This window comes from Saccopteryx leptura, chromosome 6 (genome assembly GCF_036850995.1).
Source record: "Saccopteryx leptura isolate mSacLep1 chromosome 6, mSacLep1_pri_phased_curated, whole genome shotgun sequence".
Taxonomy (NCBI): Eukaryota; Metazoa; Chordata; class Mammalia; order Chiroptera; family Emballonuridae; genus Saccopteryx; species Saccopteryx leptura.
Window position 1 is genome coordinate 193,233,624 of NC_089508.1, and position 12,215 is coordinate 193,245,838.

The 12,215-nt window shown below is 60.1% G+C and overlaps 1 protein-coding gene across 1 annotated transcript in view; it reads right to left on the minus strand.

Annotated features, from left to right (window-relative positions):
• The window catches only part of SDK1 (sidekick cell adhesion molecule 1), a 787,316-nt gene that overhangs the window by 81,138 nt on the left and 693,963 nt on the right, over positions 1-12,215 (minus strand). Inside the window, exons 26-28 of the mRNA XM_066342466.1 lie at positions 4,755-4,870; positions 3,616-3,805; positions 1,048-1,146 (exon numbers count right to left, since the gene is read on the minus strand). Coding sequence (XP_066198563.1) covers positions 1,048-1,146; positions 3,616-3,805; positions 4,755-4,870 — 405 coding nt within the window. The remainder of the gene's footprint in view (positions 1-1,047; positions 1,147-3,615; positions 3,806-4,754; positions 4,871-12,215) is intronic.

Consider the following 12,215-nt stretch of genomic DNA (forward strand, 5'->3'; position numbering starts at 1 on the left):
GCACCGTGATCTCTCCCGCCTCCCGTCACCTGCCCACCCTGTGGTACGGCTGAGCCTCCCAGCCCCGCCACGCCCCCCGAGACCCCTTTCCCTGGTGTGCAGATGACAGGGCACCGTGATCTCTCCCGTCTCCCGTCTCCTGCCCACCGTGGTACAGCTGAGCCTCCCTGCCCGCGCGGTGAGCATCTTGGGGACGGCGCGGCCTCTTCGCTCCTTACTCCGCCCGGTGCACGCAGTGCCTGGCGCACGGAGGGCCCTCGTTTGTCATGGCGAAAGGGGGACTAGATAAAGGGACCGACGATTTTTAAAAAAAATAAAAGCTGCTGCCTTTGGGAAGTAGGAGAAATTAAGGCTTTTCGTCACTGTTATCAGAGCGGCTCCTCTGGATAAAAAATGACAAGGAAACACTCTCCCTGGGGCCTGAGGCGTGCAATCCACGCTGGGCCTCCGCAGAGGACAGGGGACAGCGACAGGGAGCCCTGCAGCCGGGGGGGAGGGGGGATGGCTCTGGGACCTCGGCCGCGAAGCCCAGGTCTGTCCCTGCCGTGGACAACCAGCCCGCTGTTTCCCGAGGACCCGTCCGAACGGCCTGGCTGCTTTGGGGCGGAAGGGTGGGTCAGCTACAGATGGTGTTGCTGTGAACCTCCAGGCCATGACTGGGGACGGTCCGGGCTGACCAATCGCAAGTTTCGGCCTGCCGAGAAACCTAAGAGCGTCCGTCGCTCACGGGACAGGAGGGGCGCCCACCACCTCTCAGTTCAGAAAGTTGCCAGGCTGCGGGAGACTGGTTTTCCCGCCTGGCCTGTGGCGGCGCAGTGGATAAAGCGTCGACCTGGAAACACTGAGGTTGCCGGTTCAAAACCCTGGGCTTGCCTGGTCAAGGCACATAGGGGAGTTGATGCTTCCTGCTCCTCCTCCTTCTCTCTCTCTCTCTCTCTCTCTCTCTGTCTCTCTCCTCTAAAAGACTGGTTTTCCCTCTAACCGCCCCTTTGCCGTGAGCTGTGTCCCTTCCACCTCCCCCACCCCCCCGTGCCCCCCCCCCCTTACCCAGAATGATGCCGTTGGGCTCCTCCGGTGGCTGCCACACGATCCGCACCGACGTGAGCTTCACTTCCGGGAACACCAGCCGCACCGGGGGGCCTGGGGCTGACGGAGGGAAAGGTCCCGTGAGCCAGGCGCCCTCCCGACGTTCTGCCTGGGTCCGTGACCAGGTCACATAGGATGCAGGGAACTAGCCAAAACACAGTCACTGCCGCGGTGACACTGGGCACGGGTGGAACACTCCTGGGTTCTGGGAGAATGGCTTCGGAATGGAACGGGCGGTGTCTGGCTCCCTCATGATTTTGAGAAAAAGACCCTCACTGTTCACCTGTCCTGGCCCATCTGCTCGGACGGCTCAAGGTACACTGGGAGGCCTGTGAGTGGGAGTCGCACGTAGCCGGGTCCGCCGCTATGTGCGCCGTGGCGTGTACATCAGGTAAGAGTCAGGGTGAGGGGATGGGGGGCGCAGTGGGTGTTGGGGTCAGGTACACGGCAGCTGAAGGAAACCAGACTTCGAGTGGTGAGCTCACGATAGCGTGCACAGGCACTAAATTCTAGTCTTGTCCACCTGAAGGTTATGTGTCATTAACCAACACTAACCTAACACACTTCATAAGTGAAAGAAAATTTCACCAATCGGAACTGATCTCTTTTCCAGGCTTGACACTGGCGAAGCCGGCGTCAGGTGAGTAAGAAGGCCGATCGAGTCCCTCCCAACTCGAAAGGGAGATGACAATTATTGACAAAATAACATGTCTCAAACCAGCGCATTTTCCTAGAAAGCGGAGCTGAGGTGCACACGGTAACTCTTCCGTGTGGGGCCGTGCATCACGAATGAAGAAAGCGGCCCTGGCCAGTTGGCTCAGTGGTAGAGCGTTGGCCTGGCGTGCAGAAGTCCTGGGTTCGATTCCCGGCCAGGGCATACAGGAGAAGCGCCCATCTGCTTCTCTACCCCTCCCCCTCTCCTTCCTCTCTGTCTCTCTCTTCCCCTCCCGCAGTCAAGGCTCCATTGGAGCAAAGATGGCCCGGGCGCTGCGGATGGCTCCTTGGCCTCTGCCCCAGGCGCTAGAGTGGCTCTGGTCGCGGCAAAGCGACGCCCCCTGGTGGGCAGAGCGTCGCCCCCTGGTGGGCGAGCCGGGTGGATCCCTGTTGGGCGCATGCGGGAGTCTGTCTAACTGTCTCTTCCCATTTCTAGCTTCAGAAAAATACAAAAACAAACAAACGAATGAAGAAAGCGGGCGTGGGCTGTGGCCCTTGGAGTCAGGTGTACGCCCATGGACAGGTGCGTGAGTATGTGGCCGCTGTGAGAACTTCCTGTGGTCCTGACTGATTCCCTCCCGGGTGGGGCAGCGGGCACGGACCGGTCGGTACAGTGATGGGTGTCACGGTCATTCCAGGGCCTCTGGGTTCTGCCTCTAACTATTCAACTGAGAACAGCCTTCTGCATTTTAAACATGTCTGGGTAAAGTAAACGCCAGGAGGCGGCCACGGGCTCACACGCAGGCCGGCGTCAGTGTGACGCGGCCTTGGTCCCGCCGCTGTCCCCGAGGGTGACCACTGGGCTCCCACGGAAGGGAAACCCTGGAGAGAAAACTCGTTCCGTGACTTGCGACATGCACTTCAGGAACAAAGTTACGGCTGGCCGAGCTTTAAGGTCTAGTTTCTAAAATGCCCCTTTCCCTCTCACGCGTGTCACCTGGGACACACCGTGGCTTCACACAGTGCTGCAAAGGACAACCTTCAGGGCCACTCCCATCCGCCCAGGCCTGGAGACGCTGCCTCCGGAGGGCAGAGGGAGGGGCTGACGGACACCCCCCCCACCCCTGTCAGGTGTGGCCGCGGGGGTGGGGGGCGCCTCCGGGTGACGTGCAAGGAACAGGGACAGCTCAGCAGACGGGACCTTTGGGGACCTATGAAGCTCTAGAAGTGCTTCCCTGGAAGACGCTGGGGACCCTGGGGTGGGCTCTGGGGGAGGGGGGCTTCTCCATCTGACCTACTCCTTACACTGTGTCCCATGTCAGCTCGGACATCTGCTAAGTGGGCGGGACTACTGACATGGTTTATACTTCCGTCAACAGAAGCCCTGGAGCCGTTCCTGCGGTTCAGGTCTGGAAGCCACCTGGGCACCCCGGGCGTGGCTGAGGACTGCAGACCACCTGCAGATTTCCCATGACCTCACCCTATGCACGGGGTGGTCACAGCCCTCCTGGGACCCCCGGGCACATGGGTCAGCCGCCATGGCCCGGCCCCAGGTCCAGCCTCTGTGAGGCTGTAAAGCGGGGTGGGTTTTCTCTGGGTCTGTGCAGACACCCCCAGGAGCGGCTTCCTGGGTTTTACGGCCCCGCCCGGCCAGGTGGCCTTCACTGCCTGCCTGCGTGCCGCTGAGTTACCATGGAAACAACGCACGGGTTCATCATGACGCCGTAAAACTTCGCTCCCGGTTGAAACGGGCCATAGAAACTCAGTGGCTGAAAAACAATTTTGTTTTGTTTTCCGCAACTGTTATAAAACCCCATAAATTAAACAGGACAGCGGCGCCCTCGGTCCGGGGCGCACGCGCGCGGGGACACGTACCGTCGTCCTTGGTGCGCTCCAGGAGCAGGGGCGCGCTGGGGACGCCGTTCCCGATGCGCGTGAAGGCCAGCACCTGCAGCTCGTACAGCACGAACTTGCGCAGCCCGGCCAGCAGCGCCGACTGCGTGTGGTTCCCGCGCACCACGTGGCTGCTGGGCTCGGGGTCCAGGTCCTTGGCCCGGAACAAGATCTGAAATGTGGACAGACGGCGGCGGGGGGCGGGTGTGAGGGCGTGGGGGGCGACCGAGAGCCCTCCGCGGGCACGGGGCGCCCACAGGGCCAGGGCCAGCCAGCCGCGCTTCCTCCCCCGGGGCTGCTTGGTTGGAGGCGGAGGGATCTAACTGCCACGTGCGGGTAGATGGTGATGAAGCGCTTTACAGCCTCACAGAGGCTGGACCTGGGGCCGGGCCATGGCGGCTGGCTCGCCATAGTTTGCAAGAACCGAGGCCACCAAAGGCAGCCACGCGGGTCACGGGCTCTGCAACGAGAACTCCGTGATGGGCACAGAGGCTGTCTGCCTCCTGCCGTGCCCTGGTTTATTGGGAAACTGGGCTCCGGTCTCAGAGGAGTGGCCACTCTCCACTGAAAGCTGGGCTCAGACCAGTGACCTGGACGCCGTAGAAGGCCGGGTCACCGGGGGGAGCGTGCAAAGGGCACTGGCAAAAGCACTTTCCTCCAGGACCCGGGTGGGTGGTGTGGAGGTCTGATCACTGAACCCGCTCGACGTGATCGCCGTGTGCTGCGGAAGCCCGGGGTCTCACGGGTCAGGAGCGAGCAATTCCACTGCCCAGGACTGACCGGTTGGTGACAACACGGGCAGACACTTGCGTTGAATCACACACTCCCTTGGTCGGCACTTACGAGCGAGATGCACTTTATAGAGCGACCCACTGCGTTCTCGTGCCAACCCCAGTATGACCACCCCCCGTTGACATGTGGAGAAACACAGAGGCTCGGGGTCTAAGTGCCGCATTTGGCCCGTGGGTGTTAAACTTGTCAGAGCAAAGCTGAGTCCCCGGGCTGCACGGAGCCTTGCACACGGCAACCGCTGAGCACGCCAGGAAGGGGGCCAGAGTTGCAGACCTGTGTCCTGAGGAGGTGACCTGTCTTAAGCAAAGGAAGGTCACCTGAACATTTACCTTGTAGCCCAGGATAAGGCCGTTCTGGTCCTGCTCGGGGACCGAAGCCCACGTCAGTAGAATCTGGGTCGAGCTGACCGCCACGGCGGACACGTTCTCAGGGGCGGCTGAAGGAACTGCAAAGAACGAGGGACACGAGTCGGCAGCCAGCACCTGTTAAAGGCTTCTGCAAATAAAGGTCCGATTTTTTTTTTTTTTTTTTTTTTTACCCAAATAATCAAGTTGTCCTTGAAACGGCAGTGTGTTCTGAGCGTTTTGCAGCGACCAGATTAAATCTCTGGGGCCAGGACGGAAATGTAAATCTCTTTAATATGAGCTACAAATTCCACAAATCCTGGGTATTTAGGAGCCCAGTGGTATCTGAGTCCACCCAGGAGGAGAGTGCGCTCGGCCTGTCTCCGTAGGAACGGGTGGGGACCACAGACTTGGATCTCCCGTGGAAAACCCCCGCTCTCAGAGGCCGGTTCACCAACATCTCTGCCCGCGGTATTGTGAGGGGGACAGGTGGGGCGTGAGGTGATGCTGTGATCTACTGGTCACGTTTCATCCCCACAACAGCCCGACGAGATGGGTGTTACTACCCCGGTGCCGCAGACGGAGAGAGCAAAGCCGGAAGCCACTGCATGCATTCCACCGAAATGAGGTGCTTTTTCACAGTGAGCTGGGTGGACAGAGGCCACGGCCGCACCCTTCCTGACTCACGGACACCGTAGCCCACGATTTCGCTCCTTTCTGCTTGCTTAGGTCGCGAACTCATCTCGATACGTTCAGAGATACCAAGTGCATAAAGACAACAGTCGGACTTGAAAAGCAATTTAAAGATACTCTAGATGACCTCAATTTGCTTCTCTAATTTCCTTGGGGACCCATTTGAACCCTAAGCATCACTCAGATGGGACAAGGTGGACCCGGAGGTCCCCAGCACAATCAGGGGTGAGTTTTCCTTACCAGGTACCGTGCAAAGGGCAGCTCCCAGCTGCGGCCTGAAGGTGACACGGCCCCCCCAGAGCCTCCGTGGTCAAGGAGGAGGAGAAAGACATGTTCACCGCCTCTTTGCGAGTATGTGGTTAGTGACCTGGCACCTTCTCCTTCGGCCCCCAGGACAGCCTGTGGGGGCAGCCTCTGCAGGGGACGTGACCTTCCCACGGTCACTACGGTACAGAATCGCCACCGGAAGCCGGGAAGTTGTGAGGCCGACCCAGGGGAGTGAGATGCTCACGGGCTCAGGACTAAGACCAGGTCCAGCGAGAGTCCTGAGCAGTGTGACCCGGGGAAGCAGCTCTGTCCTCGGTGCCTCGGCTGTTCCATTTGCTCACTGGGAAAGCCCGGCCCACTCCTGTCTCAAGCCGGTCTTCTCTCTCCCGTGCTGGTGCCCAGCACACGGATTCGCCGTTAGTGGGTGACCTGTGGCGATTTGTTCTGAAAACCGTGAGATGAGGACACTGCCGTCACCCTTCCCAGGGCGGGAGAGGCTGAAGTGAGACGCTGTGAAGGGTGTGTCACATGGAGCAGCTGTTCCTTCCCCTCCACAGTCCTACCAGGACTCTGTGCCCAGTGGGCACAGGAACATTCATGGGGGCTTTCTCTGCCCGCTGTGTATAGACTCATTCATTCACTCATCTACCCATCCACCCACCCACCCACCCACTCACCATCCATCCACCCACCATCCATCCATCATCCATCCACCATCATCCATTCATCCATCATCCATCCATCCACCCACCCACCCACTCACCATCCATCATCCATCCATCCATCCATCATCCATCCACCATCATCCATTCATCCATCATCCATCCATCCACCCACCCACCCACTCACCATCCATCCACCCACCATCCATCCATCATCCATCCACTATCATCCATTCATCCATCCATCCATCCATCCACTACTCATCCATCCATCATCCATCCATCCACCCACCATCCATATACCCATCCACCCACCATCCGTATACCCATCCATCCATCCATCCATCCACCCACCCACCCACCCACTCACCATCCATCCACCCACCATCCATCCATCATCCATCCACCATCATCCATTCATCCATCATCCATCCATCCACCCACCCACCCACTCACCATCCATCATCCATCCATCCATCCATCATCCATCCACCATCATCCATTCATCCATCATCCATCCATCCACCCACCCACCCACTCACCATCCATCATCCATCCATCCATCCATCATCCATCCACCATCATCCATTCATCCATCATCCATCCATCCACCCACCCACCCACTCACCATCCATCCACCCACCATCCATCCATCATCCATCCACCATCATCCATTCATCCATCATCCATCCATCCACCCACCCACCCACTCACCATCCATCCATCCATCCATCATCCATCCATCCACCCACCCACCCACTCACCATCCATCCACCCACCATCCATCCATCATCCATCCACTATCATCCATTCATCCATCCATCCATCCATCCACCACTCATCCATCCATCATCCATCCATCCACCCACCATCCATATACCCATCCACCCACCATCCGTATACCCATCCATCCATCCATCCATCCACCCACCCACCCACTCATTCATTTATGAGTACTATCTCCTAGTAACAAAATAACCATGAAGGGAGCTACACTGTTAGTCCGTTAGTCTGAACACAGAAGATCACATGGGTTTGCCCAGTAATGCAGCTTCCAACATCCCTGGATTTTCTACACCAAGTGATTTGGTCTTTGTTACAGGCTGAACTGTGTCCTCCCGGAATTGTCGTGGGGAAGCCCCGGGCAGATGGCTAACGCAGCCGCCACAGGACCACCAGAAGCCGAGAGAGGCCTGGGGTGGGCCGTCCGACCCCCCCTAGCGCCTGTAGAGGGAGCTGGCTCTGCGACACCTCGGCCTCCCACTTCTGGCCCCCAGAACTGCGACAGATCCATTTCTGTGGTTTTAAGCCACTCGGTGGGGGTACTCTGTTGGCAGCAGCCCTCAGAAACGAATAGAACTGTTCAGGAAAAAGCAGGATTCGTGCGTGGGCTCGAGCGCAGCGTGGTCACTCAGCGGAGGTGACCAGTCCACTCCCACGCCGGCAGCTTCTGCACGGGGGCCGAGGGAGAGACCGGAAGGGAGGCCCAGCCACAAGTCACAGCCTGAGAGGACACGGTGCTGGGGGCCCTGAGCCCGGAGGCGTCTGCACCCACCTCTGGGTCTGCAGCTGGAGGGGGAGGGCATGGGGGGGCATCTGGGAGGTGGCGGCTTCTCCCCAACCCCCCCCCCTTCTCTACTGACTAAGTTGTCCGTCTCCAGAACACAGGCCTTGGACTGGCCGCCAGTGAAGGTCAGCGAGGGTGTCTGTCTACAGAACGGGCACCTATACCCAGTAGGTAGGTAGGTCCCTCAACCTGTCCTCCCCAAATACGCCACTCAGTCGCTCAACAAAATAATACTCAGGCCCTGGCTGGTTGGCTCAGTGGTAGAGCGTCGGCCTGGTGTGCAGGGGACCCGGGTTCGATTCCCGGCCAGGGCACATAGGAGAGGCGCCCATTTGCTTCTCCACCCCCCCTCCTTCCTCTCTGTCTCTCTCTTCCCCTCCCGCAGCCAAGGCTCCATTGGAGCAAAGATGGCCCGGGCGCTGGGGATGGCTCCTTGGCCTCTGCCCCAGGCGCTAGAGTGGCTCTGGTCGCAATAGAGTGACGCCCCGGAGGGGCAGAGCATCGCCCCCTGGTGGGCAGAGCCTCGCCCCATGGTGGGCATGCCGGGTGGATCCCGGTAGGGCTTATGCGGGAGTCTGACTGTCTCTCCCCGTTTCCAGCTTCAGAAAAATACAAAAAAAAAAAAAAAAAATACTCATCTGCTTGAGCACGTAGGTGTCCCAGGTCAAGGATATTTACCACCTCACGTTTACTCAGCTCTCTGAACGGGAAGGGTGCTCGTCACACCCATGCCACCCCGTGTTCCCCTGTGCCGCCCACGGTGGCTCCTCAGGGCCCCTGCCGTCCTCGGAGCCTGTCCTAACTTCCGCCATGGCGGTGACCGCGACGTCGCTGACACACGGGCTCATTTCATGCATGCGGGGCGGTAACGGGGATGTCCACCCGACTGTGGATTGAAGGGGTCACATCGGTAAAAGGAAAGGCAAGCCTCCGATTCATCTGACTTCATTTTAAAAAAAATAAGACGAGACCCCCCCCTCCCCCGCTCTGCTGTGTGCCCAAGATATTGGGGCTCTGTTCTAAAAACTCTGTTCCCTGGCGGCGAGAAGGGAGGCCGTCGCCATGGCAACACCACCGGTCCACCTCTCCGATCTTTCACTGGTTCCTGCGGGTCAAGCTTTGAAACTATGTAAGTGCCCAATTTTCACTACAGACCTACAAATAACGGCTGATTTTCTCAGGTGCGGCCACGCGGGCGTCCATTTCCTGGAGGCCATCCGCGTCCCCGGAGGGCGGGGCAGGTGATGGTGACGCAGCCGCCAGGCACAGTGCTCGGGGCACAGCTGGGCTTCCACTCGGGACGGGGCAGGGACACGCGGCAGGATTAGAATTTCAGCCACTTCCGAGCTGACCAGTCCAAAACCTGCCATTTCGTTATCAAGTATTTGTTTTTTAAGATGTGATAGAAAAATCATGCCCGTTGTCTATTTGGACGTAGATTGAACTCCTTTTCCAACCTGACCCAATCTTCCAGTCCCGAGTCCTAGAAATTCCCCTTCCTTAAAAAAAAACGCCACCGTGGAAGCCCTGTGTGGCCCCCGCCTGTGTCCTTGGTGCCGCCGTGGAAGCCCCCGTGTGGCCTCCGCCTGTGTCCTCGGCGCCGCCGTGGAAGCCCCCGTGTGGCCCCCGCCTGTGTCCTCGGCTCTGCCGTGGAAGCCCCCGTGTGGCCCCCGCCTGTGTCCTCGGCGCCGCCGTGGAAGCCCCCGTGTGGCCCCCGCCTGTGTCCTCGGCGCCGTCGTGGAAGCCCCCGTGTGGCCCCCGCCTGTGTCCTCGGCGCCGTCGTGGAAGCCCCCGTGTGGCCCCCGCCTGTGTCCTCGGCTCCGCCGTGGAAGCCCCCGTGTGGCCTCCGCCTGCGTCCTCGGCGCCGCCGTGGAAGCCCCCGTGTGGCCTCCGCCTGCGTCCTCGGCGCCGCCGTGGAAGCCCCCGTGTGGCCCCCGCCTGTGTCCTCGGCTCCGCGGGCAGGCGCCTGGCTGGAGCTGGCCGCTGCTCCTCACACTCCCGCTCCGTTCCGAAGGCCCTGACCCTCCCGGGCTCTGTCACACGGCGTCACGACACCAGCCAGGTCACGCCGCAAAGCCATCAACTCTGTCACTGTGGCTCCAGCTGTCCTGCTCCACGCCCCCGGCCATGGTTCCCAGCCTGGGTCCGGGGCGACAGCGGCTTTCTTCTGAGGCGACACTTCGCTCCAGACGGGTCAGCGGTTCCTGCTGACCCCCTCAGCTCTCTCCGCTGCCTTCCTCCCCGTCGACCCCTCCTTCCGCCGTTCAGCCTGGCTGCCCCTTCACCCCTGCCTGCTACCCCGCCCCCCAAAACACCGCGAGCACCTGGCTGGACCAGTGCTCAGCTGGGGCGGGCTCTGTGCCCGGCACGGGTGGCCAGCAACTTCAGCAGGACCAGGACGGCAGGACGCAGACCTGTTGCCGCGGGAGGGCTTGCGGCTCAGAGGGGGGAGCTTCTGCGGAAGAAGGTTCTAGAAGCCCTACAGGACCACCCACGGGGCGGGGGTGCTGGAGACGCCCCAGGACGGGCCGACAGCCGAGCCCCAGCACCGCTGATGGGAAGGTCAGCCCGGCAGGGATCCCGAGGGCCCCCTTTCCCAGCAGGAAAACCACCCGACGTCTGTGTCACCCACGTCCCTCAAGCTGTGACGGGGACACCCGCTGAACCCCAACTCTCCTTCCCGGAGAAACAGCACTGGGCCAGAAACTTCCCAGTTGAACAAATGTTCAGTTCACGTCAGGAGACCACGACTTTCTGTACACCTGACCCATCAGGAGAAAGAGGGGTGTGAGCGCTGACAAGGCAAAGCTCCTGCCGGACAACCCGCCCGTCGGGGCACGAGGACCGCGACCGTGACCCCAGAGACGGTCTCGCACTCTCCGGACGGGAAACGGCCTGGGGAGGGGCCCTCCTGCGGCCAGACACAGGCGCACCTGTCCGGGTTCACAGCCAGGAGATCCTGGGTGGGGGCCGCATGGGGGCTGCGTGGTGAGGGCGGGCGGGGCCGTCCTCCGCGGGGGGGGGGGGACGCACCATTCCACAATCCCCCCCCCCACCGCGCCACGCCAGGCTCCCGTTTCTCCACGGGGTCCCGACGCCTGCTACTGTCCGTCTTGTGGTCAACGGCATTTTCGCCATCTAGGGTGTGATTCCCGTGTTCACCTCCTGGCGGGCAGTGACACCCGGGTGGGTCCTCTCTGAAGACACGGCTGTTCCGAGCCTTGGTCCAGTGTTAACTGGGCTGTCTCTTCATGGTGAGGTGGGAGGTTTTCATAAACACGCCCTCTGGCTGCTGGTCCCTTTCAGATAAAGGATTGGTGGAGTTTCTGCCATTCGGGGGTTGATGTGTTGTTGTTTTTTTTAAACTTTAGGGTATTCTTTGAAGAAGAGTGTTCATAGTGATGAAGTCCAATGGGTCTATTTTTTTCTTTTTGTGGCTGTGCTGTGGGGTCTGGCACTGAGCTCCACATTAATTTCTCTTCTGGGGGCATCTGGGCCACGTACTGTGTGCATGTTCAGAACTGGTCAGGGCCGGGCACAGAACTGAGCGTCCAGGACACAGGTGGACACAGAGGACGTCCCCTCGGTGCCCCTGACGTCTGCGGAGTGACCCGTTTTTCCCATGAGCGCATCAATCACATTTACTTGTCAAACATTATATTTTACCTAGTTTTTTTTTTAAATGTTTTATTGACCTGCCTATTACTGAAGTTAGAACTGTCCCTCAGAACTTTCCAAGGTCTTGACTTTGTCACCGAGATCCAGTGGCTGAACACAGAGCTTGTCGACACCTGCGGGGGTAACGCGGCCACGAGCCTTGCGCCACTGCGCCTCAGTCCTGGGTCTCTAACGGGGATGCGCCTCAGTCCTGGGTCTCTAACGGGGATGCGCCTCAGTCCTGGGTCTCTAACGTGGAAGGCTCGCAGGAAGCTGGAGGATGCGCAGATGCGCCTCAGTCCTGGGTCTCTAACGGGGATGCACCTCAGTCCTGGGTCTCTAACGTGGAAGGCTCGCAGGAAGCTGGAGGACGCGCAGATGCGCCTCAGTCCTGGGTCTCTAACGGGGATGCGCCTCAGTCCTGGGTCTCTAACGGGGAAGGCTCGCAGGAAGCTGGAGGACGCACAGATGCGCCTCAGTCCTGGGTCTCTAACGGGGAAGGCCCGCAGGAAGCTGGAGGACACGCAGATGCGGCCTCAGTCCTGGGTCTCTAACGGGGATGCGCCTCAGTCCTGGGTCTCTAACGGGGAAGGCTCGCAG